At 43.7% G+C, this 21,474-nt stretch overlaps 1 protein-coding gene across 1 annotated transcript in view; it reads left to right on the top strand.

The window, feature by feature from the left end:
- Positions 1-21,474, top strand: part of NBEA (neurobeachin) — an 827,350-nt gene that overhangs the window by 292,560 nt on the left and 513,316 nt on the right. The window contains exon 8 of the mRNA XM_025215995.1: positions 8,919-9,045. Coding sequence (XP_025071780.1) covers positions 8,919-9,045 — 127 coding nt within the window. The remainder of the gene's footprint in view (positions 1-8,918; positions 9,046-21,474) is intronic.

Consider the following 21,474-nt stretch of genomic DNA (forward strand, 5'->3'; position numbering starts at 1 on the left):
CCAATTTACCTTGGACAGTGCTGGGGGCTGGGGGCAGCAAGAGCACCAAAGAGATGCTCTGGCTGAAACCAGAGCATCTCTTTTGGAGGACTGACTCCCTGCTGGCTCCGGGCATGGTCTGGCACTGTGCCTTGCTCTGCTCTTCTGTGGAGCGGTTTTTTAGACCCCTGGATCTAATCTTCTACCTGCGCTGCAAGTCTGCAGTGCGGGGAACATTTTTTTTTTGTTCCCGCGTGTGCCTCTTGCCTTGCCTCAAAGGGGTTTGAGGCATGGCAAGAGGCATGTGCACGCTTGTCTGGATGCACCCAACCAGTGTAGGCATTTGCATGCTCTCTCCCACCCAAGAGTGAATGTGTGTTTTGTTCACTCCTGATCCAATCTATGCAGCTTAGAGGAATCTGCTTAGGTTGGTCCCTCCCTTGTGCTTTTTGAATGTCTGTATCTAGCCTATGAAAATATAATGGATTGTTGTATTTTTAATGTCTTTTGTAATGCAGTTTTGCCATCAGAGGGTGCAATTTTCATTTGTTAGCTTGTAGAGTTAAGAGTGCTTATCAAATAAGCTTGACAGTGAAAAGAGGCTTAGAATGAAACCCTGAACTTGAATGTTGTTCAAAGAAAATAAATTAAGGCTTGAAACAATCATGCCATTATTCCTCTAGCAAATAAGGCATCTCACTTTTACTTCCCATGTGTCTGCACACCTCAATTTAAATGGATATTCCTGAATGTAGAATGAGGTCCATAACATTTTAAAGCATTCCACATCTATATTTTTAAACTAATATTTAAGATACTGGAACATTATGCGATAAGATAAAGATAGAATATCATGCACTGTGACGTTGAATTTAACTTAGTGTTATTTGCCTACATCTCTTTGGATCTCATTTCCTAATGGTCCTGGGCCAAACCTTGTTAAAAAATAAAACCTGTAACAAGAACAATATTGTATTATGCCACTTATAAAAACTTAGCTTTTTAACAATGCAAAACTTAAAAATTAATCCAAATTAAAGGAGTAATAATCTTCAAAATTTAGTATGATAAGAATATATGATACTTGGAAACAGTAGCTTCAGTTTTAGTAACGTTAGAAATTGATTTCAAATCTTGTAAATTTTACCTTTTGAACTTAAGTTTCAGCTACAACTAATTTTTATTTCCTGAAACATCTGATAACCGGGTTTTATAATGAAAAGGTTGTATTAACTATGTTTTTCCATTCATGAATGAGGATTTTTCTTCTTTGGATTTGTACTCTTTCAAACATATTTTTAAAAGAAAGCAACTTTGGAGGGGAGAGGGGAACTTCATTGTATTTGTACGAGCCGGTTTACTAATTCTTTTTGTAAAAGCTGCTGTTGAATATTTTCATAATAAAGTATGTCTAAGTTTGCAAAATGACTTAAATTGAAATCCTTCAAGAGACTTTCTGTCTTTACAATAATTTGTACTTGTCTGAATCGAAAATAACTTATTTTTATATAGTGGCCATTGCTGTGATATCTTAAATAGTTGGGAGACATTAAAAAAGAGAGAGAGAAAAGGTACCTAAACGTGACAGAAAGGCACATATGAATCTATCTTCTGTGACTTGGAATTTGGTGTGTATGGTTTTTCCTAAGATTCAGTTGATACTACAAAAGCAATAGCACTCATGCGTAGTAATTGTATTGAATCTCAAATGGTGTGTAAAATTGGTAGGTTTTTGACATCTTCCAGCAAAATAAACATGAAAGTTGCCTTTCCTAAAAACTTTTCATCACAACTCAAATTAGACTTGTACTTATCGTCTGCCTTCTTAACTCTCTAGACTTTGGGGAAAACAAACTTTAAAATATTCAGATTTGGGGATTTTACCTGGAATCAAGGCAGAGGTTACAGTAAAAGGCTAATAAAAAGTAAGCTTGAAAAGACATTTTGTTGAGAACATTTGCCTGGTACATAGACAGCCTTGAAGACTCTTCCAAAATTTGTTGCCATCATTATAAATATGTATGTCACAAGAGCGTCCAGGTTCCCTGGGGTGCTGGAGTGTGTTGGAATTCCCCTTCTGCTTGGCAAAAAAGATGAAGGTCTGTCAAAGTCTAGATGGCCCATCAGGCTAGCATAGCTAGTTTCTGCAGAAAAGGCATGAAAGACGTAGGTGTCTAGAAATGCATCCAGTCATCTCTATCACCAAGTGCATATTATGGCTTATTTGATAGGAAGTGGCATTTGGCATGAGTCTGAAGGTAGGCAGCCTGTCCCAATGCTTGGCCACCCCATAACCCCATAATCTCCAACCTAAATTTCTTCTGCTGCAGCTTGATTCTATTGATCCTAGTTCCATACTATATGGTCACAAAGAAATGCACATCTCCATCCGCTCTATAATCACCTTTCAGGTATCTAAAGACTGTTATCAAATCCTCCCTAAATCTCTAGATGAAATAACCCTAGTTCTGTGAGCCCTTTTCCATATGTCTTGCTTCCCAGGACCCCAGTCATTTTTATTGCTCTGTGCTGGACTCTCTCAAACTTTCCACATTCCTCTTGAAGTGTGGGTCCCAGAGCTGGACACAGTACTCCATTTCAAGTGACACTCCTGTTAATACAGCCCAGTATGTTATTGACCTTTTTTTGCAACAAGAACACACTGTTAGCTCATATTCAGTTTGTGGTCTGCTATAACCCCAGGAACATTCTCTGCAGCACTGTGCATTCACCAGTCATTCCCCAGTCTGTATTTATGTATGGAATTATTGTATCCCCAGTCCAGGTCTTTATATTTGTCCTTGTTGAATGTCATCTGGGTGATTTGCAGACAACATTAGCCTATTCAGGTCATTCTGGATCCGAGCCCTACCCTGCAGAGTGTCTTCAACTCAACTCAGTGCAACTTGCTGTCATCTGCAGGTTTGCAGCGCATTTACTCAGTGCCATCACCCAAATCATTAATGAAGATGCTGAACAATACCAGACCCAGGACAAACCCCTCGTCCAACATCCATGAGTTCTCAAAAATGATGGTCAATGGTTCTGAAATTACCTCAGCCAATTTCTTCAGTAGCCTAGTGTACATCCCATTTGCCCCTACCAACTTGAAAGAATCAGGTATCACTAAGTAATCTCTAAACCTGTTTTTCTACTACTCTAAACTCTTTGTCTCTTTCTGTTCTGCTACAGATTTAAACCAGTTTCTGATCACTTAAACTTGTTTATGTATAATGTCTGTCCCTAGTCAGAGAGATGTAGAGCACAACTAGAAGTGATCTGTGTGCAGGAGATTTTTTTGCAGCATATTAATCTGGGGGACGGAGGAGTTGAATGGGATACTGTAGAAGATTAGAAGCCAGGAAGGGTTAATACAGCTTGTGCTGTAGATGAGAGAATTCCAAGGGTGTACAAGGAAGAGTATATGTAAACTAAAGTCTTTTAAATGAAGAATTCTATAAAAGTAGGGCCTACCTAAGGATTCATAAATGCTAGAGTCGGAAGGGACCTCAAAGGATTATTGAGTCTGATCCCCTGCCACTGGCAGGAAAAGGTGCTGGGATCATGTGACCCCAGCCAGGTGTTTGTCTAGTCTCCTCTTGAAGACTCCCAAGGTAGGGGGTAGCGCCACCTCCCTTGCAAGCCTGTTCCAGATTCTGGCGACCCTAACCGTGAAGAAGTTCTTTCTGATGTCCAACCTAAATCCTAGTCTGCATCAGCTTGTGGTCATTGTTTCTGGTTATTCCAAGGGGTGCTCTGGTAAACAGAGCATCTCCTATTCCCTGCTGCCCGTGGCGCCCCCCCGATGAATTTGTATACTGTCACAAGATCCCTCCTCACCCTTCTCTTGCAGAGGCTAAAAAGGTCCAGGTCCCTTAGCCTTTCCTTATAAGACCTTCCCTGCAGGCCTCTAAATATATGAGTGGCCCTCCTCTGGACCCTCTGAAGGTTGTCCACATCCTTTTTGAATTGTGGCACCTAGAATTAGACTAAGTACTCTAGCTGCGGTCTGACCAGTGCCACATAGAAGGGGAGCATCACTTCCCTGGACTTGTTCATGATACACCTACTAATGCATGACAAAGTGTAGTTAGCTCTGCTAATTACTTCATCAAATTGACAACTCATGTTCCTCTTGGAGTCGACAATGACTCCGAGATCTCTTTCTGCCACTGTGCTGCTGAGAAGGTCATCCCCCAGCCTATAGGTGTGCTGGTGATTCCCTCTCCCTAGGTGCAGCACCTTGCACTTGTCCTTGTTGAATTGCATCCTATTGTTCTCTGCTCACTTTTCTAACCTGTCCAGGTCTGCCTGGATTCAGTTTCTTCCCATCAGTGTTTGTTTTGCCCCATAGTTTTGTGTCATCTGCAAATATGGACAGAGTGCTTTCCACACCCTCATCCAGGTCGCTGATGAAGATGTTGAACAGTACCAACCCAAGGACTGAGCCTTGGGGGACCCCACTTTCAGGGCCAATCCCGCCCCATCCACCACCACTCTCTGGGTACGACCCTTAAGCCAATTTGCCACCCACATGACTGTGTAGTCATTTATGGCACAGCTTTTCAATTTGTTTATAAGAATTGGATAGGATATCGTGTTGAAGGCCTTCTTAAAGTCCAAGTAGATGACATCTACCTTGACTCCTGCATCTAAGCTCTTAGTAACCTGGTCATAGAAAGAAACAAGGTTAGTCAGACAGGGTTGATCTGCTATGAACCCGTGCTGGTTGCCCGTCAGCATAATATTACCTGCTGGATTCCTACAGATGTAATCCTTGATAATTTTTTCAAGGATTTTCCCAAGGATAGAGGTGAGACTACCCAGCCTATAGTTACCCAGATCCTCCTACCTCCCCTTCTTGAAAATAGGGACCACATTGGCCCTTTTCTAGCCCTCTGGGACTTCACCTGGGTACCATGAGTGCTCAAACAGACGTGCCAGTGGCATTCTTATGACACTTGCTAATTCTTTCAGCACCCTTGGATGGAACTCATCCGGTCCTGCTGATTTAAATGCATCCAGTCCCTCCAAGCGTTTTTTAACTAGGTCAGCGTTGACAGTTGGTGGGCTGTTGTTTCTCCTGCTTCTGTCAGTAACGCATTTGGGAGATTTGTCAAAATCCAAGTTCAAGAATATAGAGGCAAAGAACTCATTGAAGAGCTCTGCTTTGTCCTTCCTATCTGTTACCAACTGTCCTTGTTTATCCTGTAGGGGTCCTATGCTGCCCTGTGTCTTCTTTTTGCTCCGTAAAGAGGGCTTTTTGTTGTCCTTATACCTGAAAAAGGACTTGTTGTCCTTACTTTTTGTTGCTAGCCTGAGTTCTAATGCTGCTTTGGCTTTCCTGATTCCCTGCAAGTGCAAGCCAAAGAGGTATACTCCTCCTTGTTAGCTATCCCCTGCTTCCACAGTCTGCAGGCTCATTTTTTGCCCTTAGGCTTTCCTGGATTTCCCAGTTTAGTCAGGACGGTTTCTTGACCCCTTTGCCCCCTTTTCTATGGAGTGGGATTGCCTCCTTCTGTGCCTGAATGATCGCTTCCTTGAGGAATGACCACCCTTCCTGGACCCCATTTTGTCAATGCTCTTGAGCTTTAATGCCCCACTAACTAATCTCCTAAGCACACTGAAGTCAGCCTTTCTGAAGTCTAACACTTCAGTCCTGCTGGTTACTTTTCCCACCCTTCACCAGACAGTGAATTGAATCACTTGATGGTCACTATCCCCTAGGTTGCCTTGTACCTGCAAATCCCCCACCAGGTCATCCCCTGTAGCCAGCACCAAGTCCAGTACCACCAGACAGTGAATTGAATCACTTGATGGTCACTATCCCCTAGGTTGCCTTGTACCTGCAAATCCCCCACCAGGTCGTCCCCCACAGCCAGTACGCAGTCCAGCAAGGCGTTTCCCCTAGTGGGATCGTATACCTCCTGCATTAGGTGGAGGTCCTGGTTGCAGGTTAAGAACCTGTGTGAGGGATTAGTTCTGGGTGACCGATCCTCCCAGCAGATGTCAGGGTAGATTAAGTCACCCATGACAACTGTATCTCTTGACAATACAACTTCTGAGAGCTGCCTGGAGAATTCCAGGTCAAGCTCATCCTCCTGGTGTGGTGATCTATAGTAGACCCACACTACCAAATCCCTTTCTTCTCTACCCCCTTGTATCCTAACCCACAGTACCTCAGTTTGGCCCTCTTTTGATCCCATCTTGATTATAGAAGATGCATATTGCTCCTTAACATAGAGAGCAACACCCTCCCCCCACCTCTTTTCCCCACTCTATCCTGTCTGTGCGTCCTATATCTTTCAACGCCTACCACCCAGTCATGAATAGGGTGCCACCAGGTTTCAGTTAGCATAACCAGGTCAAAATTGTTGCCCGCAAACAGGAGTGCAAGTTGCTCCTGCTTCTTCCCCATGCTCCTAGAATTAGTATAGAGACATTTAAGACTCCCAATGGGTGCTCTTAAATGCAGTCCCCCCCCCCCCCCCCCCCCTCTATCAGGCCCCTTAGTGCCCAATAGACTTAGACTTAGGATGAAAGCAACTAAATTGTAAATGTGGACATGCTGCTACTATCTCTAATCAAGGTGAAAATTTGCCATTTGTGGAAAATGAATCAGCCATAAACTTCAGTTCTTACTGAGTCTGAAATACGTTTTCTGAAAATTTAAAAATAAATCAGTTGATTTAATTTTAAACTGGATTCCTTAAGAAATGTCAAGAATTTTTGTTCCAAATCATCTTGGTAACAGACTAAAGGTGTTGACATATGGGCAACTTGTCATGAGATAAGGGGGCATATGTCCATTGCTCTGTGTATACTTTTACCCCATTATATGTGTATGGTAGCTCATGATGGCTTACTTTTTCATTGAGTGTTAATGCAGGATAAGACCTCACTGCCTTTAGGCCCAAAGTTAGTTATTTGTGTTTCTATATTCTAGCAGATTTACATCCAAATCTTCCACTTAGTTATTTTTAATCTGGTGCTTAGGTTATTTATGAGGAAATTAGATGATAATTTGTCAAGTAGTTGTGGTTCATACTGCAGATAACTGAGTCAGATGAACAGCTCCACTGACAGTTAACTGAAGCTATTTTAACATTAGATGTATGCTCCATCAGTCACACTTCTTCTACAGTTTGCTTGAATGCAGTGATTTTATTAGTTGTGTGAGTCAGCCTGGGCCCATTTAACTGTGCACAGTAAAGGTGACTAAACCTTAAATTTATAATAAGTTATGAGGGAAATTATTTGTTATCAAGGATGTATGGGAGAATGAGTGGAGCCACTGGTCAAGAAGAAAGGCAGAAAAGAATCTGAATGAGAGGGGGAGAGTTTTTCACTGAGATCAGTCTATGGTTGGTGGTTGTCACAGTTGCATGTGTGAGCCTTGGCACCTATTGTTCCTCTATTAATAGCCTGTAGAGGGAGAGGAGGACCAAGGACAAAATCCATTGGGACACTGATAAATATTCTACAAAGAGGAAGAATTCCTGACATTTAAGAGTAGAGAGAAAAAACGAGAATGTAGATGGAAGTGATTAAAAAGCACTGTCATTTTTGTATTATTAATTTTAAGATTCAGGGCATGAAGTCTAGGCAGCAGCATTGTACAGTAACCTGCATCTAAAAGAATGAAATATAAAGGGTTGATAGATGTAATAGCATACAATGGTTAGAGAAGGCTTTTTAGGACAGGGGGATTCGGTGTATTCCTGAAAGCAGAGGGGGAGGGAAGGGACTAGAAGAGATGTAGAGGGTCTGGAATGATGTAGGGGGTGAGAGAAATCAGAACTTATATGGAGATAAAGACTGGAAGATATAGCTGAAGTAGGAGGAAAGGAAAGATTTAGGTTCTGCTTGTTCACCCTGTCACCTATAATGAAAAGAAAAGTCAGAGAGTTATCAGGTTTCTGTGTATGTAAATTCATAAAGATTGCAATATGCAAGAATGAGGCAGCAAATAAAGTATATGGAGTCAGAGTAGGCAGTTAAGGGATGTGTAGATACAAGCTAAACTACAAAGGACAGTTTGTCAGGTCACTTTTGTTTATGTTAAATTAGGTTCCTAATCCATATTTAAGAAGACCAGTTTTTTTTTACCTAGATGTATGATATTGTGTAATTGAACAGGGATTTGGAGACTTCAGTGTAGACTTACCATTTATGTGTAAGACTGGGAAGGTCATTTAAATCCAGAATTTTAAAGGTATTAAGTTACCAAAGATGTGGATAGGCAGAATATTCAGAAATGCTTTTGTGCCTGACTCCTTTGGAAATCAGCAGGAATTAGGGATCTAATTGGTTCTTGCTTGTGGAGCCAGAATGCTTTACTTATTTCCACACCCATGCTAGGGCTGGGCAGCTGGAAGCTGCACCTGCGTCACCTTCCCTGGACCCCTGCTCCTTGGCTGCAGTGCAGGCACAGTTTCTAGCTGATAGGGGGCTATGTCACAGGTGGGAGTTGGGGGACAGTGAGAGAAGTGGCAGCAGTGAAGACTTGCTTCTCCACTGGCTAGAAGCTATGCATGTGTTGTAACCAGGGGACCTGGGAGAAGTGGTAGCAGTGCGGATGCAATTCCCAGCTATCCAAACTTGGTGCAGGTGCAGGCACAAGCAAAACCCCCACTCTTGACATGCTAGTGAAGCCACCCTGCCTGCACCAAACCAGAGCTGGTTTGTTCCGGCCTGTAGCTTGTTAAAGATTTCTGGCTGCTAATCTATGTTAATGTGTGTAGATGTATTTGAACTATTTTTGCTAATCACATCTGCTAATAACTATCTGCAAAGAGAGAAAAATGTTTTTTTCTTGCTTCAGAGGTTTAGTTGTTGTTCTGCTTGTAAATACTTAATGAAGGTTGTGCTCAAGGTTCCTTTTTACCAGAGGGTTTGAAAATAGTATTGTCACTAATACCAGTTTTTCCTCCCTGCAGTTTCCGTACTAGCAAAGGTGTTGGGTACTCTGCTCATTTTGTTGGCAACTGCTTAATAGTTACATCGTTGAAGTCAAAAGGCAAAGGTTTTCAGCACTGTGTGAAATACGATTTTCAGCCACGTAAGGTAAGCAAAATAGTGATTACAACTGAAAATAATATTGGAAGTTTGTTCAACTACTTCTAGAAAAGAGGAGTAATACTCTCATTGTCACAATGTAAATAACAATTTCTAACATACTATTTATGGCTAGTTTCTGTGAAGCTCTGACAGAAGAGTTATATGTTATTTTAAAACTGGTAGATTGGTTATTATAGTTGTTAACTACTCAAATGCCTTTTTGAATTCTTAGTGCTATGCGATTTCACTTTCCAGCATGCCTATTAAGTATTTACTGGAAGTAAATATATTTACAGTATCTTTTGCCAAAAAATATTATCATCTTCGTTCATCTGCAGAAGTAGTGCTTTTATTTTTACTGAATCACAGTTTATCTAGCTATGTTTCAGTGATGTGCAAGGTAATTTTTTAAGCCGGTTTTCTAGAGGATGAGTTAGAGAAAAGTTAATTTCTTTTGAAATTTCTCTAAGTCAGCGCTATACAACTGACAGCCCATGGGCCATATGTGATTGACATGAGTCTCATGGGACCTTCCAGCTGCTTCTCCTGTTGCCATACAGTGGAAGAGCACTCAGGGGTCTGCATGAAGCCCATGAGCCCATGTGGTCAGAAGGGGTGATCTGTGTGCTTCCACCATACCATCACCCACGTAGCAGGGGGGCCAGGCTGCATGCTGTCAACAGAGGGTAAAAGGGGGCTATTTGCTGCCAGTGCAGCCCATGCAGTTGAGGGTATCCTGGGAGATCTGTCCCCACACAATGTGCAGCTCCCAAATGTGCTAAATGTGGACAACCCTGCTCTAGGTATTTTCTAGTCGTGACTAGAAAAATTGGCTGATTGACAAAATGATAGTATGACCTTGGTTTGAAAAGTAAACATTACAATTAAACATACAGAAGCCAACTTATAAAGTATTAAGTCTTCATTTGAATTTTCTCAGTGCATCTTTGATAACTACATATTTACTCTAATGCCAAATGCACCTTCTTCCCAAAAATTACCTTTCCAGAATTGGAGTTCATGTCTTAAATAGGGACATGGATTTTTTTTTTTGCGCATTTTAGAAGCATGGTGATGCTGTAAGATGGCTGTTTTTTTTTTCTTTTCTCCCCTTCAGCAGCTATATGGAGGGGTGGAATCCAGAAGGGGCAGTTCCAGGGGAGGTGCAGTGGGGTGATTGTTCCACCCAAAGTTTCAAACCAAGTGCCCAGCAGCATCAATAGCATGTCTATTCAGGCAGCTCTAAGGGAGTTAATTGATTTTTGTGGTTCATTATAATCTTCCTGATTCCTGCTAATTGCTCTTCACTCCACAGGTGTTAACAGCTCTCTTTTCTTTTTAATGGTCTTCATATTCTGCTAATCAAGCTATAATTTCTTTGACAATTTTGCAATCTGTTAGCTACTGGTCTTCTCTTCTATTTCATAATTTTTGAGCTCTTCAAAATTCTAGATCATAGCATTCAGTCTTCAGCCAGAGCTACAGTTCCAGCTTCTGGCTGAGCACTCAAGAGGTGCTGACAGTTCAGCTGTGAAAGGATTTAAACTAGTTTTTGTCTGAGCATAAAAGAGAGGGTGAGTGAGCTGAAGATTAGGCTTTATCTCTGCACTATGTGGCCATAAATCTGGAAAAATGTTTCTCTCTTCTGCCTTTTTAAAAACAAGGTGTGAGACTTATTGGGTGGGGGGGGAGCGTTATGGTGTGCAGAAAATACAGTAAATTGAAAAGTACAACATAGAACCAACCGATCATCTATAAAAAGGGAAATTCAACTGAAATAGAAGACATACAAGGACCTTAGAAATGTTTTTAAAAGACTTGGTTTGTGTTGAGGAATTATAGGTGGCTATTAACCTTCAAAATTGCTTTTTTAAAAATATGTAACTGTTGAAAACAAGAATCAAATATCATTTTTTCTTGTTTTTTGGACAGTGATATAAATTATGTTTTAAAATGTGCTTCAATTTGAGGTGATATTTTTAGGTTACTTGTTAGGGTGTATCAAACACTAATGTTCTGTACTGCTGCTGTGGTATACTATAGAAACATTAAATTAATATGAATATGAAGAATTTTAGAAAACATGTATTTGTTTTAAAGGAATATTTATCCTGATGATGTCTTAAATTTTACAGGAACTAATTTCATATATTTTTATTGAACATACATGCATGCATATTCCCAAATCTTTATTATGACAAAAATGAAAATACCAGAACAGTCTGAGTCAAAGATGAAATTTTATATTTGTATTTAGGAAGTTTGAACAAGTTTACAAATTGTTGTATAAACAACTGAAATGAAACATGAATTAAAATACTAAGCTCATATTTTGTTTTAGTGAAACATTATTTAGTAATAGAACCAACCTTTTCATTTAGCACTCAATTACTGTATTATAGAAGGAGACATTCAATATATCTTGTTGTGCTTAGCATGTGTGATATGTAGATGCTGCATGAGTCATTGGTCTAAATTTTTTTCAGTATTACTTAGTCTGACATTTACAGTGTTATGGAATTATTTTTGAAAGCCTGAAAAGCCAACTTCTGTTGTCATCCATCATGGTGTGGCAATTCATGAATGAATGAATGACAGGATGGTAGGTCAGGGAGTGAGCCTTTTTTCCCTTGGCTGATTTTTAAGATGTTTTTATTGTTCTTTACCTTTTTAATAAATACTTATTTTCAAATATGATTATTTAAAGATACCAGGTGCATAGGCTTTTTACTTTTGTGACTCAGCTTTCTAGTACAAAACAAGGTAGATGCTCCATTAATTTTTAATTTTTAGGGTTTTGAGAAGTTGGCAGGAGCACAAATGCCCTGCCATGTTCTGTTCCATCTGGCACTTCCTCAGGATTTTTTAGACATTTGTCAGTTAGCTCTTTCCTAGCATATAAGAGCTCTTCTGCATGGATTATCTGCTGTAACCCCAGCACTGGTTTGAGAGGCCCCCTCCACAAGTTAAATGTTTTGTGCAATTACCTTGTGAATTGCGCAATAAGTTTAGACTGGCTACATGTGCAAATTAAATATCATGCCTTAAATGGGTCCAACCAGCTATAAAGTTATTGCTCAAAAATGTTTAATAACTTTATAGGTGGTTTCTATCCAGCTTTAATTTGCATATGTATGCAGTCTGTGGCATACTCTGAGGCTGGAAGATTATAGCCAATGCAGTCTCCTAGCTGTAGGGGTGCAGGGGTGATCCAGGCAGCAGCTGGGTTATTGCAGCTGCTGTAATCTTCCAGCTGTGGGCTGCTCCACATGCCCCTGCAGCTGGAAGATCACAGGAATGCCCCACAGCCTCAGGGGATGAGAGTTCTGCAGCTGATGGGCTCTTAGTCACAGCTGCCTGATGGGAAGGTGCAGGACACTTGATCCTGGCCGTATGTGGTCCCCAGGGCTGAGAGCCACCCCAGCAAAAGGGACTTCCAGTCATGGGAGTCTGCTTCTTGCCAATGCAGGAGGATCCCGGGATTGGGCTCACCCTACACTGGCAATAAGGTGCGGTGGGATTTAATGCATGGATCTCACAGTTGCGCCTCCTGTCATGTCACATGTCAAGCCACATGTCATATGTGGCTTGACAAGAAGTGCATTTATGTGGATCACAGATTAGATCAAATCATGTCTTTATGTGCATGTGCAGGAGGGGGTCAGAGATTCTTTCATTCTAATTTTGATGGTAAGTTATGTTTTCCTTTGGTCTGCCCTATTATTTATTCCTTTAAAAATTATTGCTTGCTCTTAAGAGTCTTGCATCACTTTTTTGAGCAGTGTTTCTCTACGTTGAAAACATTGAAAGCAACCCCTTTAAAAATAGAGCGATAAAGCAGCAGCTGGTGTATATCTTCCCTGTATTTGTGTTACTGCTGTTTGCTTATGCTGTAGAGTTTGCTTTAATGGTTGTCTAGTTGCTTTCTTTTGTTCTTGTTCATGAAATCTGACCTCTCCTCACCACTGAACATAACTGATATTTTGGGTGACACAAAGGCCCGGGACAGAAATTACACATAAACCAGAACAAGTGATTGGAAACTGATTTAAGTCTTCAACACAACAGAGGTTTAGTGTGCATAAACCACTTTCATAATTTCATAGTTGGTAGGGTTGGAAGGGACCTGAGCAGATCATCAAGTCTGACCCCCTGCCATGGGCAGGCAAGGATGCTGGGGTCAAACGACCCTGGCACAGTGTCTATCTAGCCTCCTTTTGAAGACCCCCAGGGCAGGAGCGAACACCACCTGCTTTGGAAGTTGGGTCCAGATCCTAGCCGCCCTGACTGTGAAGTAGTGCCTCCTGATGTCTAGCCTGAATCTACACTCAGTCAACTTATGGCTGTTATTCCTTGGTAGTGCTTGGGGGGGAATAGGGACTCTCCCATTGCCTGCTGGTCTCCCTTGGCCAGTTTATAGACAGTCACCAGATCCCCCCTTAGCCTTCTCTTGTGGAGGCTGAATAGGTTCAAGTCTTGTACCCTCTCCTCGTAGGGCCTGCCCTGCTGCCCCCGATCATGCGAGTGGTCCTCCTCTGGACCCTCTCGATGCTGTCCACATCCCTCCTGAAGTGCAGCGCCCAGAATTGGACACAGTACTCCAACTGCAGTCTGACCAGTGTCGCATAGAGGGGGAGGTTAACCTCCTTGGACCTGCTTGTGATGCATCTGTGGATGCATGACAAGGTGCGATTAGCCTTCCTGACTGCGTTCTCACATTGGCTGCCCATGTTCATCTTGGAGTCTATAATGACTCCAAGATTCTTTTCTGCCTTTGCACTGATGAGAAGGGAGTTCCCCGGCCGGTAGGCATGCTGCTGGTTCTTTCTCCATAGGTGCAGTACCTTGCACTTGTCAGTATTGAATCCCATCTTATTCTCATCTGCCCACCCCTGTAACCTGTCCAGAACTGATTGTAGCCTGTCCCTCCCTTCTAGTGTGCCCACCTCTCTCCACATCTTAGTGTCATCTGCGAATTTGAACAAGGTGCTTTTCACCCCCTCATCCAAGTTGCTGATGAAGATGTTGAACAGTGTGGGCCTGAGGACTGAGCTCTGGGTGACCCCGCTGCCCACATCCCTCCGGGTCGAAAATGACCCATCCACCACCACTCTCTGAGTGCAGCCCTCCAGCCAATTGGCAACCCATCTGACTGTGTAGGCATTGACACCACCATCTCCTAATTTTTTAACGAGAATGGGGTGAGAGACTTTAAAAATGGCCAAAACCAGTTTAAGATAAACCTGGATGGATGCAGTATTAGGCTTAACTGATTTAGGTTAAATTGGTTTATTAAACTGCTGACTGGGGACCTGGGGCAGATTCCCTCCAGATTCAAGTTAACACACAATTCCTCAGCATCCCAGAATGCTTTACACTCACTTCACCTTTCCTTCCCACCCCCTTGTGCAAGCCTCCCCTTGCAGGGTGGGCAGGCTAGCTTTGGCCCAAGCTGTGTGCTCCAGCTCAGCAGGGGGGCATGCTCTAGCACTCCCCAGGTTCTGGCCTGTGCCACAGTGGGCAGGTGTCTGCATTTCTAGAATCAAAAGTGAATGTCTGTTCACTTGCTTATCAGTTCACTCTATGCAGCTTAGATTAACCTGCGAAGAGTGAATCAATTCAGCCGCAGGCTTTTTGACTGTCTGTACTTAGCCAAAGGGTCTGATGGTCAGACCCTTTGAGCTGGGAAGTCTCTGTTCCCATACCTCTTCACATAACCTTCTCTTATTCCAGAAAGTTCAAGTCCTCGGTTCGTGATGTTGGTCTTAAATGCAAAGTCAAGAGAAGGTTCTAGAAATGTGCTGAGGGCATGGCCAACTGGTGCCTCATGGTTCTTGGGGGGCACCAGCAGCCAATCACTGATGAGGTGGGGAGTCCCGCAGTGACCAATCACTGACTCCGGAAGCACTGATGGCAAACCGGAAGTACCGCTGGCACTTCTCAGGAGGGGTACCAGCTGGTGTTCCCTGCTCCCTGGTTGACGAGGGCCAAGTTCAGGGTCACATGCCCCACCCCCCCCATTCCCCTCCTATGCATCGCCTATGGCTGAGAGCTTTGCTGCTGTCTTTCTGCATTGGAGCATTTCAAGCCAGGTCTCAAGCCTGGCTCAATTCTTTCTATGACCAGATCGCTCTTCTGAGTGCTCCTTTCTATACTTACTATGTAATCAGTGAGGGAGAAACATTATCAGAGCATTAGCACTCTTGATTAGCTGCTGAATGCTTGTTTCAATGCACCATCCAAACCATTTGTGTCACAATCTGATTTTTCTGGTCAGGCATTCTGTGGCTGTCCTGACTCAAAGTACCTGAACTGAGTCAGATGAATTGTGAGGTTAACACATTGATACGTTACTTTTCTACATTGATGGCCTCTGACCCAGGGTCTTCAGAATATTGCAGTGTTGCAAGGATGAACAATTTCTGCCTAGACTCTCATAACTGTTCGCCTTGGGGTAGTTAAGATGGGTTCTAGGCCTCTTCCTGCATGAAGCCGTGTTAATCTGTGAGGATATTGGGTACCACAAGGCATCAAGATTCGTTTCCTACACTTAATGCTAAGTGTGTCAGCACATCTTACTGCATCAAGTACTGAAGTGAGGCAAAGCCAGGGACTGGGAATCCACCTGTTTAAAAGGGATTAGGGGGTGTTATTTCAGATCGTTCAATTCCTTGGTTCGTGAAGTTTGTCTTAAATGCAAAGTCCATAAGAAGTTTGCTACGTTTAATTCACAGTGTTGTTTGGATGTCGTCACGCCACTTCTGGCTGGAATGGCACCTGAATTCAGTCAGCACATCTTAGCATGTACTGCACAAAAAGAGGAGCTCGCATTTGCTAGGGATTTTGGCACCGGACCTGTATAAATGTATTGCACTCTTTCAAGTCAGCGTGTTGGTGTTTAGAACCATCTTCATTGGATCCCTCCCATTCTGAGCTGACTCTCCTCTGGATAATAGAATTGCTTTAAGTTGAATCAGAATTACACCCTGTACATTCTTGGATTCGTTTTGGATGCTACTTTTTGGATCAGCTGTTGGAGAAGCACTTATATCCTTTGGCTAAGGAGACTTATTTAGTGCCTAAGTTCTGCATGTATTAATATTGGTCTCCTTCATTGACTGTAGAGCTGAAGACTTGGGCACATAAGCGGTCATAGCAGTTGCCTCTACTATGCTACTTCATTATATGAAGTAGGAATAGCAGAGCAGATAGAGCACCTGTAGAAAGGTAAATAGCCGTTTTCATAGCTATTCTAACATAAGACCTTAAGTCTGCCTATTGTCTGTAATTACTTCTGTCTCTTAATTCAGCATCGTTTTGAAAACTGTCTGTGATCATTGTAATGTAAAATGACACTAATTCTTAAGTCCCATATTATGAAAGGGCTATGTTTTCATCAGCTTCAGCCTCTGGGTACTACATTTTGTGTTGCTTGTTGCATCACACTTTGAAACAGGAACTTAATTTATATGGTAGTAGCCCATGAGACTTAGAAGACCCATGACGTATAGAAGAAGCCGGCCCTTCTGCTCTGGGTACTATTGAGGAAGTTCTTGTTGCGGATTGATTTTTCAACTGTGCTCTAGACATTCAGAAGCAATTTGCTATAAAAAAGCTATGCATAGAAATATTCATGCCCAGATAAGCTTTCTGGGTGCTTGGCAATATCATACTGTTTTATGAGGTCTGAGTTATATATGTGTTATGTAATACTGTTGGGATTAGTAATAGCAACAAAAAAGGCAACTGTAGATTCTGCATTTCTAGGACCATAGAAAGAGAGGTCATCTAGTCCTCCTCAAGGCAAGATTAAGTCATTTTAGGCAACATGTCTAACCTGCTTTTGATCATTTCCAGGGCTGGAATTTCAGCAACTTCTCTAGGTAGCCTTTTCCTATGCCTGACCATCCTCATGGTCAGGAAGTTCTTCCTAATCTCTACCTAAATTTCTTCTGCTGAAGGTTGATTCTATTGCTTCTAGTCCTGTCCCCTATGGCCACAGAGAACAGTCTAATCTCCATTGTCTTTATAATTATTCTTCAGGTATTTCAAGACTGTTATCAAATCCTCCTCCAGTCTTCTCTTCTCTGGACTTAAATAACCATAGTTCTTTTAGCCTTTCCTCTAAAGTCTTACCTTGGAGGACCCTAATCATTATTGTTGTTTTCTGCTATACTTTTTCCCAACTCTGTACATCCTTGAAGTGTGGGGCCCAAAACTGCACTATTCCAGGTAAGGCTTCACCTGTGCTGAATAGAGCAGAAAAAAACACTTACCTTGATTTGCAAGAGACACTTGTGTTAATATAACCCAGTGTGCTGTTGCCTTTTTTTATTGCAAAAAGAGCACACTGTTGGCCCACATTCAACTTCAATGAGTTTTTAAGCTAATGGCTCTGAAATTACTTCGGCCAATTCCTTCAGTTTTCTAAGGTGCATCCCATCTGGCTCAGAAGACTTGAAATCATAGACCTTCACTAAGTAATCCCTATACTTTTCTTCTACTTTAGGAGTTTCTCTCCATCCCTATATCTTTCCTGCCAACTGCCCTCATCCTATCGTAGCAGACCCTGTTTGTGAGGACTGATATAAAAAAGAGATCAAATACTTGAGCCTTCTATGCACCATCTGTAACTATATTCCACATTCCATAAGGGACCGGTGGTGTCTGCGGTCTTCCATAGATACTTGTAGAATCCCTTTTTATTTCTTTGTATGTCATTTCCTAACTGCATTTCAAATTGAGTCTTGGCGTTCCTAATTTTCTCCCTGTATTTCTATCAGTTGTTTAAGGAAGGCTTCATCCACCTTCTCCTGATTTAGAGGCCTATAGCAGACAGCCACCACTTGGAAAGCAGACACCAACCCCCCTGCTTCTTTTCCATCTGACCTTTACCCACAGGTTTCAACAGTCCTACCTTCACTTCATACTGCACCTCTGAACACATATACATTTTCTTTATATATACACCTCCTCCTTTTTCCCTCTGCTTCCCTCCCTGTTCCCTTTTCCTTCCTAAACAAGTTTTACCCATCCATGACTGAACTCCAGTCACATGAACTATCCCACCACCTTTCTATAATCCCAGTTATATCATAATTCTGTGCTTGTAGTGAGACCTCTAATTCTTCCTGTTTGTTCCCCATACTTCTCACATTAGTGTGTAAATGTTTTAGATATTGGACTGACTGTCCTATTGTTTCCCTGAGAACATTGCTAAGAGTTCCATTATTGCTTTACCTTACTAAGTTCTTATCCAGGTCCCCAGGCTCTTTACTTACCTCTGGGTATTTGTCTCTACCCCCCTGGGAACCTAGTTTAAAACAATCCTCACTAGGTTGGCAAACCTGTACACGAAGGCACTCTTCCTGGAGTGGTCAAAGAAGCCAGTGTCCTGCTGATGACCCCATCTCTGCAGCTGTGTGTTTATTTGTAGGTCAGCCATGTGTCTGTTCCTAGCTGGATCTTTACCTTTGACTAGAACAATGAATGAGAACACCACTTGGGCCCCTGTCCCCTTTACCTTTGCACCCAGAACCATGTAGTCACTGTTGATCTTTTCAGGGTCACCCCTGGCAGTATCATTACCTACATGGCTGAGCAGCATGGGGTAAATAGTCAGAGGGCTGGATGAATCTGGGCAGTCTTTTTGTGACATCTTGGATGGGGGTTACTGGCAGACAGAAGACCTCCTGAGCCAACAGGTCATGCCAGCAGATGGATGCCTCTATGCCTCGCAGGAGAAAGTTGCCAACCACCATCCCCTGTTGCTTCCTCTTGGTAGCAATGGTCTTGATCTTCCCTCCCCTAGGCGTGCATGGCTTGGCCTCCCCTCCTGCCGGAGTGGGCTCCTCTGATGGCAGGGCTTCATACCTGTTCTTCAGCTGAGAAGTCACAGGTTAGCAGGAGGAGTGTTCTCTGTTGCCAGAGGCAGCAAGCTGCTAGCTTCCATCTTTCAGAGTATCTCTGTATTCTGTGTCTTCTAGTGCCTTCTCTGGCCATCCCTCTTCCATGATGCTGGAGGACTGTGCAGTGAGTTGATGGCCTCATGTTCCTGGATGCTTCTAAGCCTATCCACCTCCTCCAATAGCTCCCTTACCTGATTACTGAGAGAACCCACCAGGAGGCACCCTTCACACCAAAAGCATTCCCTGACCTGGTTGTCCCGGGTGGGGATATGCAGGCACCAGTCCTTGCAAAGTCAGACTGGAACCTATGTGGATGGCTTGCTTGTCAGTGGCTGTGTCTTGACAAAGCCCGCACAGATTTGGGCTGAGGAAGGGATGGCAGTGGCAAGGTTTTGGCACTGGAATATTTTCCAGCTATCCTATTGATTTTCCTGCTAGATCCTTCTTCCTCTTCTGCTGCTACATCAGAAGTAGGCAATTATTTTGGCCGGGGGGCTGCTTACCGAGTTTTGGCAAGCTGCCAAGGGTCGCATGAGTAGCCTTCACCCCTTGATAGGTGCCGTGCCTCCTGGTCACCATCTTGTGACTGGAAGTCCTGCCCCCAACCCCTGACCTTTGCTTCTAGAAGTGCCTCCCCTTGCCCCAGTAGTAATTCTTTGAGCAAGGGGTTTTGCCATTTTGGAACCAGAAAAATACCAAATTATATTCTAAAAGTTGAACACCTACAACATTCATTAATTTGATTTCAAACATGATTTTGTTCTGGTTTATGTGCATTTCTGTAGTGTACATAGAGGTGATTGCATAATAGCTTAAAATGAAGTCTTACTCTTGTATATTGTAGGAGGAGGTATCAGGGTTGAGTATAGGTTTGTGGGGTGCTATGGGCTTGTGGGTGTGTGAAGGAGGGTGTGGATGTCTGTGTGGTATGTTGGGGGGTGGATAAGGCTGGGGGTCTGGGTGGGGGGTGAGGGAGCATGTGGGGGGGTGTGGGTATGTGGGGTGTGGGTGGGTATGGAGTTTGTGGGAGACTGTGAGTGGGGAACGTGGCTGGAGTGTATGAGGGGGTGTGGGGGTCTGCATGTATGGTGCTGCAAATGGGTGTGTGGGTGCATGTGTATGGTGGGGCGTGTGTGTGGGACTTGCCTGATGAGCACAGACATACACACTCTGTCCATCCCTCATTGCTCTCTCTGTCTCTCTCCTCCCTGCTCCTTCATTGCACAGCCACACACACACACACACACACACACACACACACACACACACACACACACACACACCCCTCCCACTCCTGGCCCTGGGATACCAGTGAGGGCCCCAGTCTCCCGCAGTCTGGAGATGCAACTGGGAGCTACGTGGTGTTGGAGTGGCCAGCAGGCGGGTAGGAAAGCGGGCAAATGGCAGCTACAGGTAGGGGGAGTGGCAGCAAGTGGGTGAGTGGGAGTACAGTGACAGCTGTGTGAGAGCATGGGGCCCGTGCCAGTATTCCAAGGCTGGGGCAGCAGGAGCATGGGTCTGGGCTAACAGGGGCTCTAGAACTGGGCTGGCTCTTACCTCTCCCTGCTGGCGCAGCCTAGCCCAGCTCTATAGAGCCCCTGCTGGCACGGCCCTGCACTCCTGCTGCCCCGCTCAGGGCTCCACTGGCCCTGGGCAGCATGCGGGCCCTGCTCTCCCACCCATGTGCCCACTGTCACTGCCCCCTGCCTGCCACCATTTTCCCTGCTTTCCCATGTGCCACAGCGCTTTGGAACCATGTGGTTCCTGACTGCATGGCCACAACCACAGGACTCCACAGGAACTGGCCCGGCCCATCCCCAAGGACTGGGGCAATCACCTGTGGTCCTCCCTTGCTTCTCTCCCCTGCATTCTTATCTGAGTTTCCTTCTCCAGCACAGGGAGGCAGGAATAGCCCCAGGGTCCCTGGCCAGAAGCTTTGCTAGGCAGAGCTTTCCAGTTGGGGTGGGAAGGGCTGGGGATGGTGCCAGGCCAGGTTGGCCTTGCTGTTGGACTGCAGGGTCCTGCTGCCAGCTTCCCCTGGGTCCTACTGCTCCTGGCTCCCTTCACCTTTGACAGGCAGCCAGGAGCATATAAATATTAATTTTCATTTTCTAAATTTTTTAGGGGCCTGGTGGGCCAGATCTACCCATAGGCCGTATTTGTCCACCCCTGTGCTACGTCCTGGAAAAAAATTCCTCTTCCTTCTTCATCTGCTCTACTCAGCAAGTTTACAGTGAAGGAAGGCACATCTACATGTGCAATTCACGTGACTAAATATATTCTGGTTCATTTTCAGGGACCTAGCAGACCTCCTGAGGCTAAAAAGAAAGGCCTACAAAGGATGGAGGATGGAAGTCACCTCCAAGGAGGATTATTCTGCACTGGTCCGGTCCTGTAGGGAGCAGACCAGGAAAGCCAAGGCTGCAACTGAACTCCAACTAGCTTCGAGCATCAAGGACAATAAAAAGTCCTTTTTCAGATATGTGGGGAGCCGGAGGAAAAGCAGGGGCAACATTGGACCCCTGCT

This window comes from Alligator sinensis, unplaced genomic scaffold (genome assembly GCF_000455745.1).
Source record: "Alligator sinensis unplaced genomic scaffold, ASM45574v1 scaffold1014_1, whole genome shotgun sequence".
Taxonomy (NCBI): Eukaryota; Metazoa; Chordata; order Crocodylia; family Alligatoridae; genus Alligator; species Alligator sinensis.